At 36.5% G+C, this 24,021-nt stretch overlaps 1 protein-coding gene and 1 long non-coding RNA gene across 6 annotated transcripts in view; both read left to right on the forward strand.

Annotated features, from left to right (window-relative positions):
- adgra1a (adhesion G protein-coupled receptor A1a) overlaps positions 1 to 11,058 on the forward strand; it is a 78,517-nt gene extending 67,459 nt beyond the window's left edge. For all 5 annotated transcript variants that reach the window (XM_087276514.1, XM_087276510.1, XM_087276513.1 and 2 more), the window contains 3 exons: positions 5,554 to 5,705; positions 7,696 to 7,791; positions 7,958 to 11,058. In XM_087276514.1, the coding sequence (XP_087132640.1) occupies positions 5,554 to 5,705; positions 7,696 to 7,791; positions 7,958 to 9,407 (1,698 nt within the window). In that variant the 3' untranslated portion in view covers positions 9,408 to 11,058. The remainder of the gene's footprint in view (positions 1 to 5,553; positions 5,706 to 7,695; positions 7,792 to 7,957) is intronic.
- An 8,126-nt stretch (positions 11,059 to 19,184) lies between these two features.
- On the forward strand, positions 19,185 to 22,051 carry LOC141376817 (uncharacterized). Its single transcript, XR_015504270.1, has 3 exons — positions 19,185 to 19,270; positions 20,149 to 20,255; positions 21,312 to 22,051. It is a non-coding gene; the product is annotated as an uncharacterized LOC141376817 (long non-coding RNA).
- The last annotated feature ends 1,970 nt before the right edge of the window (positions 22,052 to 24,021 follow it).

A 24,021-nucleotide genomic window follows, 5' to 3' on the forward strand; every position in this document is an offset into this window, starting at 1 on the left:
TCCGGGGTCATGAATGAAATGTTTCTTTAATGAAAGTATAAATGCCAAACTGCAGTTAAAGCAAAAACATTTAAAATGAAACACCCCAAACTACATGAAACTTCGAATATAATGTAGATAGCTTTATGACGCAACGACATTAATGGACTTGTGTGCTACAACATGTGAAAACTGGATAATGAAAAGAACATTTAAAAAACAACTCATGTAAACCCCATAATAGTATTATTGTCATATTCAGATTAAGGCAAATCATTAGATTACTGATGTCCATGTAAATGTAGTCACAAGCCCCAACCCTAGAAAAAAAAGGTGTTCACTGATTTTGATCACAGCCTTTACACAGGTTATTAGTCAGCTAATGGAATGTTTATTGCATTATGCAATTCTTGCATTCATGCTGCTAACAAACAAATGATCAAAACAAATATATTATCTATAATTTAAATATATAAAATATGAATTGATGTGTACTTTAAACTTTAATTCTAAAAATTTATCTTAAATTTTATCATTTATCTTAAAATGAAATGAACTAACAGAAAGTTATACCAGAATTGGTTTTAAGTGAACCAGGCCTGGGCGGTACGGTGGCTCAGTGGTTAGCACTGGCACCTTACATCAAGAAGGTCACTAGTACGAGTCCCAGCTGGGCCAGTTGGCATTTTTGTGTAGAGTTTGCATGTTCTCCCCATGTTGGTGTGGGTTTCCACCACAGTCCAAAGACATGAGATATAGGTGAATTGCAGTCTGTGAATTGAATGAATTTAACAGGCTGTGTGTGTGTGTGAATGCGAGAATCTATGGGGTGTTTCCCAGTACTGGGTTGAGGCCGAAAGGGCATACACTGTGTAAAACATATAGTGGAATAGTTGATGGTTCGTTCTGTGGCAACCCCTGTTAAATAAGGGACTAAGCCGAAGGAAAATGAATGAATGAACTAGGATGATGTGTTATTTCACCACTGCCTTGCATTTCTTTCCGAAGTGTGTAGCAAAAAATAGACAAACAGTCTGATGTAGACATGAATGTGTAACCAAATGATGCCATTATACCTAGTACTGTCTCTACATTGTAAAGTATATTGAGAAAAAGTTTTACAACAACAGAAAATAATTTAATTTTATTAATAAGAAACCTGAATAACAACTTTCTATAAAAATATTGAACATCATAAATGTTTTAAACATTTATAACAATATTAAAATCTACCAAATAAGCATATTAGAAAGAATACCTGCTAAAACTTCAGCATTGCCTTCATAGGAAAAAAACTACAATGAACAGAAAACAGAATGCTGTTTTAAATTGAAGTCACAGTTCATAATATTACTGTTCTGTGTAGTTTTTATTAAATGCAGCCTTGTTTAGAGTAGGACTTTCAAAAACATTAAAAAAGTTTTACAGACCCTTAGCTTTACCTGTAGTAATCGTGTATTCTTCTACTGAGTTGAAGTGTTTTTAAATCTGAAAGCTCCTTCATTTTATATATACAGCAAGATTCCAGACTCCAGGCCATATGCCTTCAGTGCTTCAATCAGAAAATTATCATGAAACGAAAATACTTTTGTGCACAAATAAAACAAATATGATGGCTTTATTACAGACTTTATTAGATGACTTTATAACAGTTTTTTTCAATGGCAGTACGGGCGAACTTACACTTTCAGGTCAAAGTTTTTTGATGGGTCTTAGTGTTTGCTGTAATGGTAGATTGAGAGGATTTAAGACCCTTAAACCTGCTTTAAGATAAAACACAACTGTGTAAAAGTTTGGGTAAAGTTTGTTGATATTGAGCGCACATGTCTGGTCTCTTGATGTATGCAAGGCTAGATCAGTTATATAAAACTGCTTAAAGAATCTTCTATTTTCATTATATTATCAAAATAAAAAATACAATTCATAAATTTGATCTTTGTCATTTCAGGTCTACATACACATTTTTATTGAAAAAACACGACAGGGATTCTCAGCATGTTATAATTCACATCCAGTGCCCCATATAAATGTCACATATATCATATATATAATAGATGTGTGGGTTGGTTGGATGGATGCAGTAAGTGCATTGGAGCAAAGAGGACAACAGCATGACCTCACTGTCTGAGGAGGACTACCTCAATCTCCCCTTCACTGCATCCTTTCTCACACACACACACACACACACACACACACACACACACAGTGTTCGAAATGACATAGTATTAGTGCTGCATGATATTGGAAAAATCTAACATTGCAATATTTTTATTCTGCGATATATATATTGCGATATGACTACAATTTCGCTAAATAAGAAAATCTACTGTATTTGAAAGAATTTATAACCTTTTGATTGATTGGGATGTTTCTGTAGTGTAATGCACAAAATATAATAAACTACAAATCTACAAGCATAGATACAGTCAATAAAGAAAAGAATACAAATGAAATAAACAGCGTTTTATTGTGTTCAGAGAAGTTGAACTGTATTTTGGTGTACAGAAATTGAATAATCAAATGTAAAATAATATTGCATAGTCTTAATTTTATAAACATTTTACTAACTTTGATCATTATTAATTTGTCAGTGTTACAAATGGTACAATTTGTTATGCCTGAAGGCTTTTTAAACCCTTACACAGTCACAGGCCTCAAAAAACACTTGCCCAATGATCAATTATAATCCAGAATCAACATTGCATATACTCGTGATGTGACTATTGCAAGTGGTCACATTGCGATATCAATGCTAAAACGATATATTGTGCAGTCCTATAATACTACTTTTTCTGCAGTAGCCAGCATAGTATGCAAAATTTCTGCATGCATGCAGTACCCGAAATACCCACTATATTTTTCTCTGCTAACTCAAATTAGTAAACAAGCTGCATTTGAATTAAATACTACCATGCAACTCGTACTATATTGGCAGCATGTAATATGTGCACTATAAATCGCATTCAAATTTTCTATATGTGTTAATGTCACACAGAGCGTATGTGTGAAACAAGACAAAAATAAATGATGGCTCAGCCGACGTACCACTATGGTGCAAAGGTGCGTTTATTTACAGTGCAAAAAGTGTCCAATCCAAAAATCCCAAAAATAAAGTAGACAAAATATATATACAAAATAAACAAACAACAAAACAAACAAAAATATATAAGACATAAAGTAACTAAATAAATATATACAAAATATTTGCTTTCCAGAATTAAAACTTTCCAACCAACCAAACCTCTACGCCACTACTCACACCTCCAAACTCCTACAACTCCTGGATCACCAACTACTGCTGCTGAAATTCGATGTATGCATCAGATTTCCCTGACTGATATTTCATCTTGGAAGTAATTGTGAATATGTGGCTTGAGTGGACAGGAAGGGGAGAACATATAATATTCAGGCTACAAGAGTTATTTCTTCTAAAAAAAGAAATGTATGTAGCTGTTTTTCAAGTGTAGCTGTTATCTAATATCATAATTTGTATAGCTCTTTCATTCACTTGAATCTAAGTGATATGTTAAAACGAAACTATGTTCAAGTTTTAATACGTTCAAGGTCAAAGCGATAGATGAATACATTAGAAGCAAGCACAGTGTATGTGCACTCTCGGATCACTATAGCATCATAGTGCTGCTTAAACACAGTTAAGTATATTCACTTAGTGGTTGAAACCAATGTTCAGTGTTTTTTAATAGATGCTCGCCAAAAAGTGTAGTTTTGGAGATGTTTCTAGTAGGGATGTAACGGTATCAGAATTTCACGGTACGGTAATACCTCGGTATGAATGTCACGGTACGGTAATTATTGAATCATTTACAGGAAAAAACAAAACTTATGAAAATACTCCAAAAAAGTGCCAAAAGTGTCAATGACATACAAATTAGCCATCTATCTGTAAGCTTTGAAACAGGAACTTCAATTTTAATGACAAAAAATAATTAAACCATGTAAAAAAATAAAGTTTCAATTTAGTATTGTTGAAAACTCATCACATTCAACATTTAATCACTCACTCACTTAGATAGAGATGGGTTTTAAGGAAAATTATCATATAACTATAATCTGGTAAAAGCTGGTATCTCTGGGCATTTAAAATGTCCCCTGCAACAGAAAAAAACCCTCTCATTTGGGACTGAGGTTTCTGGGACAAGAGAGATATGACTTGGCCCAGGTTGACAGCAGTGGGTAACGTTGTGCATTGTCTTTCCCCCACTTGAGAGGACAAGCCATGAGTGAGAGAGGTCTCATGTCTGTATCAATCTGAACAGTGTGCTGTGTCACACCCTCCGTCCCGCCCTTCAGTAGGCGCGCGACAACACCGCTTTTGAGTATGCGCGCTCAACCCCCCCCTCCCCGCTTTACAGTACGCGCGCGACAACACAGCTGACCAGAACGCCGCAACAACACCGCTATTCAGTACGCGCGCCACAACACAGCTGATCAGAACGCGCGCCACAACACAGCTGATCAGAATCAGAACGCGCGCCACAACACAGCTGATCAGAACGCGCGCCACAACACAGCTGATCAGAACGCGCGCGACAACACCGCTATTCAGTACGCGTGCGGCGACAACACCCGCTTCAGGTTCGATCATTTTCAGCTCTTTTTGATGCCCGCTTCTAGCAGCACACTCCATTTCCGCATTACTGTATCTGTAGCGACAACAGACCGCAAGGGATGATGGCCACCCCTGGGCTGATGGGAATTGTAGTTTTCCCTACCTCCCGTTCGCTTCATTCGCCTGAGCAAATTTTCTCAGAAGACCTATAGTTTTACCGAGTCATGCGACTACGGTAATATCGAAAAAAAATTAATATTGCGGTATGACGGTATTTACAATACCGTTACATCCCTAGTTTCTAGGGATCATTGCTAATTTGTTAGACTTGACCCGTGCTGATTTGTCACACCTGTAATTCAACTTTTTATTTTAAGTTGTGAAGACTTGCAGTGCAGGCATGTCATGTGACAACATTGTAGTAAAAAAAGTTTGCATAGTGTATGCTGTACATTTCGCCCCATAGAGACTTCCATTTATACAAATGTGGCAGACAAGAAATGCAAGCTCGCTGCATTGTAAAGTTTAAGCTGGTGAACTCTGACCTGCGAAATTGCATCACGTGATTGCGTGAGACCAATACATGACCTCTCAGTACAGAAATTTAAAATATGGAGCAATTGCTTTTGCTTTTTAATGTCTAATCATTTTGTTTTCCCATTACTGAGTTGTGCCTGGAAGGCCATCCTCTGCGTAAAACATATGAAAGGATAGTTGGTGGTTCATTCCGCTGTGGTGGCACCTGATAAATATGGGACTAAGCTGAAGGAAAATGAATGAATGAATAATCATCTTGTTTATTCATGCCACTTTTCACAGCACCATACAACAGAATTTTGCATGCTCAAACTCTAGTGTGACCGTAGCTTTACACACTATTCTTTAAAATGTAGTAGGCCTTATGTACTGTATACTGGGCAGCTGGCAGTAAGCAAATATGCTTAGTTTTCTGTGTCTGCTGAAGGAGCCTTTAATGTTTAATGTTTCATCTTGTTTGTTGACAGGTTGGCATTATCTTGCACTACTCCTCCCTCTCCAGCATGCTGTGGCTGCTCTTCACTGCCAGGAACGTCTGCAAGGAGGTGTCCAAGGCTCCGCCCATACCTCAGGACAGGGACCCTCCCACTCAACCACGCCCGAAAGCCACCATTTTTAGGTACACTGCATCAGCGCATTCACTGAAGGTCAACTATTGTAATTGGGAGATTGCAATGTCCAGATCTAGCCCTGGATGCTAGATCTTGTCTGGGTTTTTTGTGTGTTATTTAAACAGTCAGCTAACAGAGATGACTGATAACCGAAACCTGTTAACAGCAGGACTTGTCTGTCAAGTACTCAAAACAGTCTTCTATCAGCCAGAATGTTGACTGAGAAAAGACAGAGAAGAGCAGAAGGAGGAGAACTGTTGCAAGTCTGACCAGCACAAATCCAACAAGTGATAAAAGAACACAACAAGCAGTAGCTATGGATCATTACTGCTTCACAAGATCATCCTCTGAGGTTGAAAGCCTCGAAATAGAGACATTCTTTTATGTAGGGGCATCGCTGGACCTCACTTACAAAGGCACATGCCCCGGTAAAAATTGCCAGTGCCCCAGTAAATGCTTTGAAGGCAATAAGTTTTGCAAGTTGACAAAACTAATGTTTAAGTAATATGGTGATGATCTTATTTTGACTGAACATGGCTCCTGTAAGAAGTTTTTCTATAAAGTAGAAAGGAGAGATTATGAGTCAGAGAGGTGAAACTTAATAACAATAATTCTCAGCCATCAGAGTCAGGTCTGAGATGGAACAGTAGTTTTTCAATGTTACTAGCCACTCGCTATTTTCACTAGCCACAGTTTTTTTGTTGGGAAAATATATTTTATATGCATTACTTTGGCATGCTAAAATGACTTGATTTAAATTTTGTGCTATGTCCACATGCCTCCTTGTTCATTTCACTTTTTTTGTGTGTTGTGACCTTGCTCAATGAGCATGAGTAAATTGGTTGTGGTTTCATAGTGTCGCATTGCAGTTAGTTTTATTAGTCTAGTTTTATTAGTCTAATCACAATTAGTCTTTTTAGGATTCAACACTAAAGATTTAACATTGTTGCCTCTGGCCTCACCAAACTAAAAATTTCCTTGCCACAAATTTTAAGTAATAGATTAAAACAAGCTAAATGTAATTTTTATTCAACAAAAATGTTCTTAAAAAAAACAGTTGACTTTTAAAAAATTATCTAATGGATCTAAAACTTTACACAGAAGCCTGTACTTGCTAAAAAATCCCAGATCACCAGTTCACATAAATTCTAGATAAATGGAGAGTTAATCTCGTATTAAAACAATGTCATTGTACAGGATGATAATTAAACCATATTAACAAAAATAACTATGAACAAAAGAAAGCTGGTGAAAAACAATCCATGTGCGACAATGAAAGGATGATCACATGCACACCTTGCAACGTTAGGCTCATTAATAAATCTGTTCAAAGAATGGCTAAAGTGAAAGCAGCAACAGCAGAAATTATCACATCACCTGTGTTTCCAGGCACGGTTGCTTCAAGCAAGGAAACGGGACATTTAGAGCTTTTAAACACTTAGAGGGGTAGATATGGTATGCCACTGGGGGGTGGGGCGGTCCTACTACATCTCTTTTGAAAGTATAATAATAAAATAACATTTGTTATTGTTAATATTAATTGTATTGTTTTTGATCATTTGTAGCTGTTATATTACTATTAAGATTTATGTATTTATTATGTATTTATGCTCACCAGTGCTGCATTTATTTGATCAAAGATAAGGTAAAAAGTGTATTGTGAAATATTATAGCAATCTATAGTAAAATACCTGTTTTCTGTTTGAAAAATGTAGTTTCCATAGCAGTCTTCTCTGTGTATTGTACTTGTGCTCAATGTTTAGAGAAACTCAATTCATTTTACTTTAAAGATACTATTTGTATAGAAACCACAGAAGGTGAGCAATTGGTCAGTATATTGAGATTTGATCAAATCTTAATAACAAAAATGACATAAATTATTTTTTGACAAACATTACCCTTTTATTCTTCATAAAAAAGTGGCAGAAACATCATAAAAGGAACATTTCTTCAACACAGTGTAAATCTGTTCTCACTTCATTTCTCTTCCTTTGGCAGGTTTTATCTGGTCAGTGGTGGGGTCCCGCTAATCATAGTCGGCGTTACAGCTGCTGTTAACTTGGATAACTACGGTAGCAGAGATGACGCCCCTTAGTAAGTATCACATTTACTGCTACTGTCAACTGTAACATTTTTAGTCAAATCACCGATTCCGGGAGATGTTTCCTGATTAATGCTATAAATTACCATGAGCTCTGTAATTAGATGTGGAGTGGTGACTACACTGTCACTTTAATCACTGTCTCTGTCTGTGCTGCAGCTGTTGGATGGCCTGGGAGCCCAGTCTGGGGGGTTTCTACGGACCAACTGCCTTCTTGGTCTTGGTAATGTGCATCTACTTTCTGTGCACATACGTACAGCTAAAGCGGCATCCAGAGCGCAAGTACGAGCTCAAGGCTATGACAGAAGAACAGCAGCGTCTGGCTGTGGCTGAAATTGGCCACTGTCACGCTGTCAGCGGAGAGCCAGGTGAGCACGGCGATCACACTGGCTGCACGGCCATCACAGCCTCAATGCTGGCCAACGAGCACTCGTTTAAAGCTCAGCTTAGGGCCACCGCCTTCACGCTCTTCCTCTTCCTGGCCACCTGGGTTTTCGGAGCACTCGCTGTATCACAGGGCCATTTTCTAGACATGATCTTCAGCTGCCTGTATGGAGCCTTTTCGGTCACATTGGGGCTTTTTTTGCTCATTCAGCACTGTGCAAAACGTGACGATGTGTGGCATCGCTGGTGGGCTTGTTGTCCTAATAAACCAAAGGTGGAGGTCAATGGGGAAGCAGCGGGGAATGCCATTCCAACTACACAAAGTCACAGCCATACGCCATCTCACGGGCAGAATCAAATCCACTGCCAGGTTGACTCATCCTGTTTGGGGAAACCTCTGCTCTCCCCACACCTCTCACCCCACTGCAAGTTGGGTAGCCTCCCCTCTACCCAGAACCACACAAGCACCTGCTGTGCCACTCTACACAGTCCTTCTTCTCTAATCGGGAGCTCGACTCGCCCCCAGTCCCTCCCGGATGAACTGCCCCGGCCAACCCTTCCCCTTCAGAGCTGCCTGAAGGACAGATCTAAGACTCGCTCCTTCAACCGACCTCGGCCCTGCCTCAGGGACTACTCCTACCACATGACCTCCACCAGCATGGACGGAAGCGTCCACAGCTCCCACCTGGACAGCCCCCACAGCGTGCACCTGGACAACCCTCTGACCTGCCACACATCACACCTGGACACCCAGCTGTCATGTCATAGCCCTCATCCGGACAACCAGCTGCGCTGCCCGAGTCCCATTCCTCACCTCGAGACTCTGGCCTCGCACGGTCTCCACGACAGCCTCTCCTGCCATAGCGCACACTTGGACAGTCAGCTCTCCTGCCACAGACACATGTGCTGTGCCAAAGCAGACCCGTTCTCGAGCATATGCTGCCCTAATGCTGACCCATTTGTCAGCCCTTGCCAGGCAGAGGATCCAGACATGGGATCGTTGATGTACAGTTGCGCCAAAATGGCAGATAAAGAGGACGAAAGCATGCTGCATTTGGATATAACCCCTCCACGAGTGAGCCATGCCACGCTCGGCAGGAAAGGCACCCTCAGCCGGAGAGGGACACTGAGCCGGAACAGTAGTCAACATGAGGATTACGCAATTACGTCTGACTCCACAGGTAACATTAGGACTGGGCCTTGGAAAAACGAGACAACCGTGTAGGCCTGTGAATGACTAACCTGTTTCTCTCGCCTGAGCTAAACTACTGTGTAGTCCCAGGGCTATTACCCAAAGGCCCTCTCTTGTCTGAGCTAAGCTACTGTGTAGTCCCTTTGCTGTGACTTCCCTCTCTCACCCGTCCCATACACCTTCTTCTCTTCCCCTTTAAAGAGGGTTGAACCTCTGCTTACCTCTTCTCAGACTTCATTTCATGTTTCATCCCAGCTCCATTGGGTTTGTCCTTTTGCCATTTCGATATGGCAGCAAAGATCCCATGCCATACATTTTAATTTGGACGATCTTTTATAATCAAACTGATTTTTGTACATGTGTTTTTGGGTATGGTTACAAAATGTGCAACTATGTCGTTGTGGATGTGTGTGTGTGTGCGTGAGTGTGTGTGTTAAGTAGGTGAGAAAGAGTAGAGTGCATGTGTTTGTGTCTATTTGCATGTGACAACATGCTTGTGTGTGTATATACTGGATAGCAAGATTTCCATTTGTGCAGATGAGTCCTCTTTATTAGAGCCAAAATCTCCCACATTTCTGTTTTGCATTTCAGGAAAAAAAAATAGAAGAAGAAAATGCATTGCCAAGTGTGAAAAAGCAGCACTTAATTAGATTTTCACTTTTAAAGAAACTGTGAATTATCACTAAGGTAATTAAGAGTAATCAGTAAACATAAATGTGAGTTAAATGTGCCAAACAGTACAATAATTAAAAAGCAACTTATGGCCTGAATACCTGCTCTGTGAAATGTGGATAATGATGTGTGGTTGTCATAAGGTTTTTTTTTTTTTCATCTTCAGACATAAAAACAGCAAACAAATAGTCTCCCTGTGTTTCCATGGTGACAAATCATGAAGAGAGGTGCCCAGTCAGAACTGCACATGCGATGTATGCACATATAGTGTTTAGTTACTGGCAATGATCAGTTCAAGTCAATGGCCTTACAGAACCCATCCGTTTTGCATTGATCAAATGTCTTATGTTGCACTAAAGCATTAATGCATGTTTGCTATAATGAAGCAATCATTTACACGCCTAATGAGCTACATACGTTCATGTGATTGACAGGAAAGCTTTTTCGCTTACTGGAAACACTCATGATATTTATTCTGAGCCAAAACAGAGGGCTTTACTTTCTACATTTGAAGAAAGGAGACTCATTAACGGTTTTTATCACTGTGCCAACTCGCCGTGCTCACAGGTATTGTCAGATTTTTAACATAATGGATCTCATCTGTCAAACGAGCAGTGGGTAAATGAAGACAAAAGGGAAAAAAGTGTCTGTGCCAACTCGTATTGTAAGTAATTACTGAGCTCATTGATTAATACACAGTAAATCAAGAGTAAAATAGAAGCTGAGCACTAAATCGCACATACAGTAGTACGCTGGGAAATATGAGGCCAAATGCTTACAATATTAAAATTTGATTGTTTTTTTAGTCATGAATCTGATCGTAAATACATATAATTTAGGAACGTTTTGACTTTACCTCAAGTAAAATAGTTCATATTCGGTTTTGTTCTTCATTTAATTGAACTCATTATGTGAGTTGGCTATTAAAAGTAATTGTTTGAATCGGCCCAAATAGTAAAATCATAATATAATAATTTGTCGTATAAGGTTCTATCCGACATTTTTGTCAAAATTGAGTTATTGACCTATTCTTTTTAAATGACAATTTATTTACATTATGGGATGTTTTTTAAAAGTTGTTTACATTTTAATACTTTAGTTAACAAACAAATGTTACACACATACTGTTTGCTATGTGAAATGCAAAAACTTTAAAACTCAATATCTCAAAATCCTTCAGAACGCAGATAGAACCTTATAATTGCAAGGTGATACATTAATTATTCCTTATATTTATAATGCGCTTGTCTGGACACTGAAAGCGCTTCACACATTTTTCGGGGGAATCTCCTCATCCACCACCAGTGTGCAGCATCCACCTGGATGACACACCAGCAGCCATATTGCACCAGAACGCACACCACACACCAGCTGATTGGTGGAGAGGAAAAAGAGTGATAAAACCAATTATGATATTAGAATGGTTAGGAGGCCATGATGGACCGAGGTCTGTGGGACATTTGGGTAGGATGCCGGAGTTAAACCCTTACTCTTTTCAAAGGACATCCTGGGATTTTTAACGACCACAGAAAGTCAGGTCTCATCCGAAAGATGGTGCTCAATGAGCTGTATAGATTCCCCTTCAATATACTGGGGCATTAGGACCCACACAGACCGCAAGTTGAGCACCCCCTGCTGGCCTTACTAACACCACTTTTGGCACCAACCTATGTTTCATATGTGGTCTCCCATCTAGGTACTGACCGAGCACAGCCCTGCTTGGCTTCAGTGGCGACCATGTGAGAGTTAAAGAGAGCTAGTTGCCGGCTGTAAAAAATATATATAGTTTCGATTCTATATTGTCTTGAGATTATATTTGCAGTCAGCTTTTTCCATTTTATTCTTGATTTCAATGATAAGCGATCACAGAAATCTATCAAGATATCTATAAAAAAAAATTTGTGCTCATTTAAGGGGTGTTATAAGCACTTTTCTATACCACGTGATGGCATTCAGACTTAATACAATGTGCTATTATTATATAATCGTAACGCAAACAGAAGAGTTGTATGACACATTGGGGAAAATATCCTTGTTTTTATTGATTTTGTTTGTGAGCTCAGGGATCATGTTGCGTTTTTCACAAGTAAACCAACTGAAGATATCAATTTGCATGGAATTACCATCGCATATAGACCCCCGAGTGTGCCACCAGATTAAATATTTATTTTCGAAATACCCCTAACCATCCAACCCATGCAGATGTGTAGCACATGGATACTATTAAGCCCTCCCTTGGATTCCCGGAGGAAGTGAAATTTGTCTAGCTGCCAGATTTACCATGTGTTGTGATTTATCTTCACCCACACGACCCACCTGTCATTTATGAGAGAAATACATTATTTTGGTCAGTACATGTGATTTGTGGTCTGACCTGACCCAAAGCCAAATTATAATTTTTTTTACATGTCACAATTTCCAATAAATGTATTTTATCACCTGATGCTGTGGTCCCCTTTCTGTCTTTTAGAGGCATCGAAGTAGTGATCGAAAATTCAATGCATAATGCCAAAAACGTAGCCTGCTGGGTGCTTTCATAACTAGCTCTATTTTTCATCCCGTCCATTCTCAGTGTTGTGTGAAGGCCAGAGTGCTTTGTCAAACTCATCAGGAAGAAAAGCCATCGCCTTCGCCTTGAGTCGGGCGTATGCTCATCGTGGCCGCGTCTCGGCTCTTGCTTGACAGTCTTCAGAGCTGCAGGGTCTGCACGATTGTTTATTCATCAGTCCTCCCCGTTCTGCAGCTGATCCCTTCTCACGCATTCTGTTGTCAAGGACTCTGACATCATCTCGCAACTGTAGGAACCAAGAGATGATGAAGAACTGTCAGCCTGTCCTCACTAAACCACAGTTTTGAGCCTCCCAAGCCTCCAACAGCTGTGTGAGGTTACATGGGAACTTTTCAATGTTTTATAATGAACATTTGCTGCAACACTTAGTTGCCCACAATAATTCTAGGCTAGAAGACTTCTTGAAGTGCACAAAACCCCTTTATATTTAATGAAAGAGGCCTACTTTGCAACAAGAATTCAGATCAAGAAGGAAAGGAGAAGAATGCGGGGGCAAACATAGGTCGTTCATTAAAGTGGAAGACAAACAGCCAAATGCATTCAGGCTACACTAATTCGCACGGTTAAATGGGATTAAGCAATGTCGCGTTCATTGCGAACCCATCGGGTGTTGTCGTTAAAATGTTCTGCGGAAACTTCGCTTTCAATCGCATCACAAGCTCAGGGACGCTGCTCCTCACTCCCATCTGCTGGTGCATTTCAACACTGTCAGACAGAATACAGGCTTGACAGGCTCAGGTCAGGCAGTCATTTGGGCTTGACTTGTGTTTGAGTCTGTTTTGTTTCAAGGCTCTGGCAGCATTAATCTTTTCATTGAAATTGCTGATGAGTGTTTTTGTTATTAATGGTGTTTTTTGCCAATGATAACGATTTTCTAAAATGGAAGTTTGTAAGTGTTTACAAGCCTGTAATAATTTTATTACACTGTAAAACTGTTTTGTTTATGGGTTAAAGAAAGGAATAGTTCATCTTAAATTAGGAATATGTTTCTAATTTGGCTTTTTGCTGTGATGTTTTTATTAGCAGAACATTTAACGAAGATTATTTGCTGAAAATGCGTCGATTTGCTGTTCATAAATGCAATTCACTGGCTACTGGAAGTTTAAGAAAAGATAAAAACATACTAGTCAGCTTTTCTATCCATTCTCTATGCTGTCCTATCAGTAAAAATAATAATAAATAAATAAACAAACAAAAAAACTTACAGGCAAAACAAAATCATTACCATGGCTCTTTATATATTATTATACATTGAGGTCTTGAAGTGGTAGTTCACTAAAAACTTAAACTTCGGTCAGCATTTACTGACACTTCACTTATCAAAAACCTGTTTGAGTTTTTACTTTTTTCTGTTGAACACAAAAGAAGATATTTTGAAAAATGTTAGAATGCGGCAACCATTGACTTCCATAGTAATTTTTAAAATGGTCACTGGTTTCTAACATTTTTCAAAGTATCTTCTGTTCAACCGAGAAAAGAAACACTTTAAGGTGAGGAAACCAGTTTTTTGAGTGACCTATCCCTTTAAGAATCTGAACATTATTAACTGCATTATAACCTTATTAAAATTTACTAATACTTTCCTTCTTAGACTTTACAGACCTGAAACTTGCCTATAGCACTCATTCATTGTTGCTCTTATAGTTGTGTAAATTGCTTCCTTGTCCTCATTTAAAAGTCGCTTTGGATAAAAGTGTCTGCTACATGACTAAATGTAAATGTCTAAATGTAAATCTATAGCCTCAGAAAATGCTCATTTCAGCCATTTTGCTTAGGACCTCAACATATCTTCAATATGTTTCAATATGATTAAATATGTTTTATTTAATTTTAACTTGAAAATTTGACTTGAAGTTTCTGAATCACTATAGTGACAACAGTTTTGGCTGCAGTGTACTTCTTCTTCAGTGTCCTACATGAATGAAAATTAACAGCAAATTTTCATTTTTGGGTGAACTATCCCTTCAACAAGCTCAAATATTAATAATTTATTTAATGCACATTTTCTTTAAAACAGACAAAAATTATCGGGGCATAGGAACCACTATAATTGGGGTTTTGAATTTTATTATGGTGTTTTATGCACAACAATTTCAATACTCTTTTTAAAAAGCTTCTGGTTCAGGTCCTTTGTATTTTGCTATGCTTATGTTTGTATTCGTGTAAAATGTGGAGCTGATGATGTGATATCAAAGAATAACCCAAAATAACCATAACATTTCAAATCATCCTTTTATCCTTTCTCTTATCCTGAACGACTTATAAATTTAGTGCAAGAGAACTGTCTGTTAGCTGACTACCTTATTATATTGGCATTGACTGATTAACACTTTTTCCCGACCAGCAGATATTTTGAGATCAGTTCATATTCAGCATAAAGCTGCTTGCTTTAGCTGTGGGTGGGACAAATAATGTGTGAATGCTAATCAACATTGGCTTCTGTTTATCTTTTAACACATTAGCACTGATTGTATGCAGTGTGCCTTCATGTGGTTTTCATCCAACACAATCCAATCAGTTCATGATGGACGTAATTAAAGGGATAGTTTATCCAAAAATGAACACACTGCTACTGTTTACTCACCTTTCACTTGTTCAGAACCCATGTGATCTTCTTTCTTCTGTACATCTGTACAAGAGATATTTTGATAAATCTGGTAGCAGGCACCAGCAGTGTTTTTTTTTTTTTGTATTATATTATATATTATATTATATTTATTATAAGCTTTGCAGACAGTAAAACAAAGAACAGACTGACAAACCTACCATGAAACAATAATCTGTGCAAAAATATTAAATAAACCATGAAACAAAAGAAAATGGTGACATACTGTACATGACCTACAAAAAGACACAGCAATGGATGTAATGGGAGAGAGAAAAAACTTACAAACCTTCAGAAATTAAACAACAGTATTAGTCTTCTTTCCAAATGTAAAGTAGAGGTGAGACCACAAAGCCAGTCAGAAAAAAAGAGCAGTGTTTTTTATGTTGACTATGGAAGACAATGTGTGAAAGCAACCAGCATTCTTCAAAATATCTTCTTATATGTTTAACAGAAGAAAGAAATTCATAAAGTTGATGAGGTGATTTTAATTTTCATCTCTTTAAGTCTTTTTCTGTTTCAAGAACTTTGATTTACACTGAAATAAAGCTATGAGAGCTGTCATTGGGGCGGCACCTTTTCCAAAAGGTAGATGTTCGCACCAAAATGCTCCAAATTGGTTCACTTATTAAAGCCAATATATATTATTAAAGTCAAAATTATTAGCCCTCTTGTAAAGAAATATTTATTCTTTTTCAAATATTTCTCAAGTTATTAAAATTAATTTTTTACAGTATTTCCGATAATAGTTTTTCTTCTAGAGAAAGTTGTATTTGTTTTATTTCGGGTAAAAAAAAGCAGTTAAATAAAAAAAAAAAAAACTATTTTAAGGTCAATATTATTAGCTGTCTTAGTTATCAGTGTTTTTTTTTTCATTGTGTACAGAATACACCACTGTTAACTTGCCTAATTACCCTAACTTAGTTAACCTAACTGACTTAATAAAGCCTTTAAATTGAACTTTAAAGGGTCACAAAACACCAAAACACATTTTTTGAGATGTTGACAGTCATATATGTCACACGATGCTGAAAATAAACAATAAGGACACATCTATTTAGCTAGCAAGTGAAAATTTGTTGTTTTGAGCAAATTCGTTCTTCCTATTAAAAGAATCAATTTGAAACAACATCACGACGATGAGATCATTGTCTACATTCCAGCGTGGAGATTGGTTGTCTGTACCGGCCGGTACAAAGTGACATCGTTGTCATTGAGTTTACAGCACATCTGTTCTTTAATTCATGAAAAAGGCTTGGTTTGAACCAATCAGCGCACTCTTGTGAATGAGGTGCAACTTCATTAATATGCATGATATAGCTTTGAAGACACTTTTTACCTGTTACAGTGTTCAGAAAGACACTACGTTGTATTGCCAACTGGAGTTTAAATAAGTAGTAAAATAATTGTTCAGAGACGTGTGTCGTCAGTGTTGTGTTTATAAATGTGCTGCAACAAATGATTTTGTTTCTATTCCTCTTTGATGAGCGCACAGCTTGTGTGTGGACCCACATGTGTGGATTACAGTGGTCTAAAATATGTTTGTAAGGGACATTTATTACACGAGAGCATTTTGAATATGGAAATGTTGAAATCTGGATTTGCCACTCGCCTTCTTTTAAAAAAAGATGTGACACCAGTTTATGTTGTTTGTCCTGTCTCTACAGATTTGGTAATGTGTGATCAGTGTTCTGTGTTTATGTATATTCAGATGACAAAGTTTGTATCGTCAGCAGTACTCTTTCAGTTTTTAAAGGCCTTTAATGAGATTTAACCTTGGTCAAAATGATTTAGTTACTAAGTTTACAGTAATATCACTACAGTATTATGGACTGAAAATCCTCCACTTCCACACAGCTCTCAGATCTGCTGTAAATGCTGCTCTCCAAATCACTGCAGTGAAAATCAGCTATAGTACATGTACTGCAATGAAACTCCTCTTTTCATGCAAACCTTTCCCTTTTTCTCCAATCGACACTCTCACATAAACAAAGCAGGACTCACCCATATTCCCAACTTTTTTAGAGGTGTAAAAACACCATGCTGAGAGGGGGGGAGGGGTTTATGGCCCTTTAAGCTGCATAAATTGAACAAATATTTAGTAAAATATTATGAACTGTCGTCATGGCAGAGATAAAAGAAATCAGTTAATAATCTCCTAAACTTTGGATTCTGGTCCATAAAGTTTTTTACTTCCACATTCTTTAAATTTTAAAGGTTCGTATTGGCCCAATAATTCATGAGTGGTTCCGTTTTTTTTCATCAGTTGGAGTAGAATAAATTTTAGATAAATTATGATAGAGACATTTTTTTTTTCCTGTGATTACTGACAAGTGCAGGAACAACTCAATCTTACGGCAATTCGTAACTTTTTCATTTAGTGGCTAATTTGTATGAATTCGTACAATCTAATTCGTACATTTTAGTATGATTTAATCATTCCCAAACGGTTGGGTTTAGGAGTGGGGTTGGGTGCCACGCCTTCTTTATAAAATCGTACAATTTCGTATGACTGAACTCATACGAATTTGTATGAAATAGCCCCTAAACTGCCAAAATTTTAAATACTTACATTTTCTCAAGAGATCAGGCTGGCAGGAACCACCAAAAATAGCAGCCAAGACCACACAGAACCTAATAGGTACTAATTTGAGTTTACAAAAGAAGCACCTTTTTTTGCAGGGGTTTATTGTAACACACACAACATATACACTTATTTTAATTACTTTCAACAGTGTTTTATGAAAATTCAAAGGGTTTTCTTTAAACTGATACCAAACTTTTGCATTTACACCTCTGCATGTGGCTTTGGGAAGCTTTTTATTTGGGTAGGCAAAATCCAGGTGGAAACCCCAAAATAGCACTTGACTTTAAGAGGTTAAAACTGTTATATTTAGAAATGTGTTCAAAAAACTTTTCTTATCGTTTGATAGAAATTGGGGGGGAAATATACAGGAGGGCTAATAATTCAGGAGGGCTAATAATTCTGTCTTCAACTGTAAAAAAATATAAAAGTTAACCTTTTAAAAAGGTACCACCCCATTTACTCTCATCCCTTTATTTCTGAGAGTGTGCATCAGAAAAACACAAATTTTGGTTTTAACTTTAACATTGGATAGTGTTATATGACAGTCCAGAGCACTCAGTAGTACCACTTAAAAAATTACAATTACTTCACTCTTTGACATTACTTATTTAGAGTTTCACGGGAAGGCATGACCTATTTATTTTAGACAGAGGCGGGCGGACGGTTACTCTCTGATGTTCTGGCTGTGGTTTGAGTGGTAATGGACAGAACGCACAGCTCAAGTCAGATGACAAAGAGAGTGAGAGTGGGCTGGAGTGGTAAAAACGAAATATTGAAGAGGGAGGAGGATAAATAGATCCAGGCGGAGGACAGCACAGGACAGGAATAGAACAGTATGGTGGGATGGAGAAGTGGGCAGGTATCTTAAAAATAGCACATCTCGTAGATATCTGTTTAAAGTGTTTTGGAATTTTTCACCATTTAATGTCAAATTTAGGAATAGTAGGATGACTAAAATACAGTAAATAATATATCTAATATTAGAATAGTTTGAAAATTTTCTTCCAAAATTTCAAAAGAAAAAATATATATTTAGAGATTTTATTTATGTATTTATTTATTTATTTAATTATTTATTTGACAATTAATAAAAACTGGCAAAAATAACAAGTGTATTGATTAGTTGTGAATAGGAATCAGGGTTTTTCTAATAGATGTTTCTTTCTGAAATGAAAACATTGTGTTATTTGAAAACAAAAAACATCTTATTTAATAATTGTAATTTCTTGTCAAATTCATTTATAAGGAACTTTACACAATTAACCTGTTGGAAAAACAGGTTAAAGGTTTCTTGTACATTTTAATATTGTCATGAAAAACTATTGCTGAAATGATTGTACATGAGATCAGGTCCTTTTTTCCCGCCTTTTTGTTTTCAAATCTGTAACTGACGAAGCACCTGCAGCTCATTAGTTTTTTAAAGCTCAAGCCTCAACTGCACAGGCTCAGCACCCTCTCAACAGGTAAATTCCTTATTTATATTAATTCATTATTATATTACCAAAACAAGTCTGTAAAACTTTAAAGTTGTGACTTGTTTTTTGTATTAATCATGTTTTTTTTTTTTATTCACAAAATATATCATCAGCTCTGTTCAGTTCAGGATGCCTTTTCTTTAAGTAACACATGTTTTTTTCCTTATTACTTGGCTTTATGTATAAAAAGTTACAAAAAAGGTCAAATATATACCATAAAATTTTTTAATTGGACAACTCCTGTAAAGTTGAGTTTTACCATTTTTAATCCATTAAGCCAATCTCCAGGTCTGGTGGGAGTATTTTTAGCTTAGCTTAGCATAGACCATTTAATCAGAATAAACTATTGGCATCTCGCACAAATATGACCAAAGAGTTGCGATAATATTTCCTATCTAAAGCTTGAGTCTTCTATAGTGACATAGTGTATTAAGACTGATGAAAAATTGAAGTTGCTATTTGCTATGCTGATATGTCTAGGAACTTTTATTCCAGCTTAATAAAAGCATTCTTGCCAGACCTGGAGGTTGGCTGAATAGATTTAAAAATGGTAAAACTTGAGTTGTAACATGAGCCTATAAAGAGTTTTACTTTTGGCATTCAAAAACAATTTGTACCTAAACAAATGGAAGAAACGCACTGAAACTTATTTGTGAAATTCAAAGGCTGTGATATATTATCTACAGAGAGAAAATACTACTATTTATGAAAATTTTCTTGCTAATATTTTAAGGCCCTTTATATTGCACTTTTAAATCACGTTTCTTTAGAGAACCTTATAAAATGACAATGAAATTGCAAATGAAAATTATTACATGATGGAGAACTCGGTACTGTTTAAAACCATTTTTACATATTTATTTCAGTTGGCAATTTGGTGTGGAGTTTGCAAGTTCTCCCCGTGTTCGTGTGGGTTTTCTCTGGGTGCTCCGGTTTCACTCACAAGTCCAAAGACATGCACTATGTGAACTGGGTAAGATAAATTGTCCGTAGTGTATGTGTGTATGTCCTGGTCATGCAGATGGTTGAGCGTTGGGCTAACGACCCACCTTGTAAAAATTAGATAAAACACCAACATGGTACCGCTAAATATAAACTGCGATATAAACGGCTTTGGGTGTAAATAAGTGTTTCTCAGACCCCAATTAGGCAGGTCATGCATTTAGTACTTGAGGTTACTATTTAATCCTTGTAAATTTGTTTAAACACAAATGAACCCTTTGTCTGCTGTTGGGGATGTTTTCATCCTCTCTGGGGTGATTTTGAGGCTTAATTTGGCCACAACTTTCTCTGTGTTTCAGCAAATGGAAAGATTTTTGGTGACAAGTTTTATTTTGACACATATTTTAGTAAAATGCTTTGGAGTTTTTTAAAAACTCAACAATACACTCTGGGCAAATTTACTGCCCTTTCATTATGTTCATGGTTGTTTTTGCCCCATTGACTTATATTATAATCACATTTTTGATTGCAAAGCCATGACAGCAAATAATCATGCATTCTTGATTGTTTAAAAATAAGCCCCTCAGCACTCAGGACATAAACATAGTAACTGTGTTATGCACGCACGCTAAAGTTTGCTGTTTTACTCCATAGAACAATATATAAAAGCCAGAAACTTTTTGCACAGGCCTATCTGAAGGGGTTAATGGTGCCAACTGATGATCAACAGCTAAAATGACAGATTTGACCTCCTCCCAACAGGGAAAACAATCAACAATAAAGAATGCATGAGTATTCGGTGTTATAACTTCAACAATTAAGCCCATAACACTAAATATAATGGTATATAATGTCAAAATAATGGAAGTCAATGGGGCAAAAAGAGCCATGAACATAACAAATGAGTAGTCAATTTGAAAAAATACACAAGAGTTTTAAATATTCCTTTTTATCCATGCAACAAAATGGCATCTTCAACAATAGCTTAATCACAGCGCTCTATTCTCTTTTCCCCCCTCCTTTTCTCATCGTTGTGTGTTAATGCTTCATTTCTCATGGAATGGGCTGCCATCCCTCGTTCCCGCAGGCCACTCCACGGCCTGAACCACTTCAATGGCAGGAAGTCAGAGGCAGACTGCAGACAGCTCTGGTACAAGCCTGACCTATTTAAATCCTGTCAAAGCAGGCGGACCCGTCTCTCACTTTCCTGCTCGGTGAGACTTTCCTGAACATTTACAATAGCAGCACACCCCACCAATCTGTCCATCCTAAAGCCGGTCAATCAGTCAGTCGCAGATCTGTGATCACATTTAATTGCCTGCGTCATGTGTTCTGTCCACGTGGCCGTAAGTCTCTCCTAATACAACGGCCCATTTAAGCGTCTCAAATATCCTCTTCATGACATAGGATAATGACTCACGGCAAATCATAGCCCGGCCAGAGTTTTTGCCCTCATTATCGTGACAGAGCCTTCATGAAAATGAAGGTGAAAGTGAAAGCAGGGCCTGGTAAATTAGAGCATGTAGGGGATGGCATCTTGAATAGGATAATAAATACTTTCATTTGGCATGTCATGTCCTGTTATAACTGTATTACACATATATAGATCCTCTTGTTTTAGTTGCGATGTAGCATGAATAATAACTTGAGGGCCAGATGGGGAGGGCTTTAGCATGATGACTACATTGTAGGCTACTGAATCCACAAAATAGGCCAGTGTGTACATATATAGGCTATACTGGAGGGCTAGCTGTCACAATGTATACGCTAGTCAAAAGTTTCATTACAGTAAGATTTTTGTGTTTATTAAATCCGTCGATTCTGCTCACCAAGTCTCCATTTCTTTGATCCAAAGCCTAAAAATACATTTTCAAAAGATTTGTACTATTGTACTGTTTTGAATATATTTTAACATGTAATTCATTATTGTAATAACTTTACATTTGTTCATTACATTTACATTTGTTTGATAAATGGAACGATCCAAAGATCAGAGTTTATCTGAAATATTTTTTTACACTATAACAAACAAAAGCTTATTTTTGTGTGAATGAAATTATAGAAATTAATACTTTTAATTAGTAAAATTAATTTAAAACAATTAAGTGATGATAAAAATATACAGTTGAAGTCAGAATTATTAGCTCCCCTTTGATTTTTTTCTTTTTTAAATATTTTCCAAATGTTTACAGAGCACATTTTTACAGTATGTTAGATCATTTCTTATTCTTCTGGAGAAAGTCTTTGTTTTATTTTGCCTAGAATAAAAGCAGTTTTTAATAATAAAAAAACATTTTATGGTCAATATTATTAGCCTTTTTAATGTAAATTTTTGTTTTGATAGTCTATAAATCAAACCATCATTATACAATAACTAATTACCCTAACCTGCAATCCTAACTAACCTAGTTAAGCCTTTAAATGTCGCTTTAAGCTGTACAGAAGTGTCCTGAAAAATATATAGTCAAATATTATTTACTGTCATCATGGCAAAGATAAAATAAGTCAGTTATTAGAAATGAGTTATTAAAACTATTATGTTTAGAAATGTGTTGAAGAAATCTTCTCTCCGTTAATAAGAAATTGGGAAAAGAATTGGGGGCTAAAAATTCTGACTTCACTTGTATGTGTAATGTCCCAAAAGATTTTTCTTGAAAGCAGAAAACATTCTAATCAACATATTAAACATCTTTTCAACATATCCTATATTTTCAATATTAATTTTTTAATCATTTTTGCAGCAATTTAGAATATTAGAATGATTTCCGCAGGATTATGTGACGAGTAATCATGCAAAAAAAATAAATAAATAAATAAATAAAAATTAAATATATATATATATATATATATATATATATATATATATATATATATATATATATATATATATATATATATATTTATGCGCAGGAAGATTAGCCTACTCATAATGTGCTTTGGAGTCACAGAAACACTACACATTGTATAAACAATTCAGACTATTAAATTCTTAGTATTTAATTTGAAATATTAAAGTCTCGTCTCCAAACTTTAATGCATTTAATGCATTCTTGATAATTAAAAGTATTAATTTATATTATTTATATACCAAAAAAAAAAAAAAAGCTTTTGAGTGGTACAGTATAGTGTTACAAAGGGGACCAATAATTCTGACTTCAACTGTATAATATAAATATGATCCCATAAAAGTTATTGAAAAGTAAGCTGTATTTATTCCTAAGAAATATGATAGGGTGTTTTCAATTATGCTGGGCACAGTATATTTAGTATATTTAATAATTATAATATTTGTTGCTTAAAACAACGTGCTGACCAAGTAGTGTTCAACATCAACATGCATGCTTTTTCTTTCAGGGTATTACCACAATTTACTTACTCCAAATAATAGACAACTTTTAGTTACTTGCTTTTTACTTTGTCAATAAATATGAGAAAGTTAAAGGGATGAGTTATAAAATAAGCTCCACTTGATTTGGTGACAAATGTATGAAATGTACAAACAGTAGCTCACAAATTAGCATCAAGTCTCTGAAATTGTCACAAATCTACAACTTACTATATTTAGAAACTGAAGTGACTTAATTCTATAAGACCACACTAACTATAAAACATATGAACATAGACTCCATTGCCAAGGTGAAGAAATAAGCAGTCAACTCTACAACAATATTGCAAAAGTTTCTACCAGTTTGCATCATACTATGGAATACCAAAGAACTCAATATTGTGCCGATGTGCTAGTAAATCACCCTCTGAATAGCATTAGATGGAGCCAAATAATAAATTACTAACCTAAT

Source organism: Danio rerio, chromosome 12, assembly GCF_052040795.2.
Source record: "Danio rerio strain M-AB ecotype USA chromosome 12, GRCz13ab, whole genome shotgun sequence".
NCBI classification, from domain to species: Eukaryota; Metazoa; Chordata; class Actinopteri; order Cypriniformes; family Danionidae; genus Danio; species Danio rerio.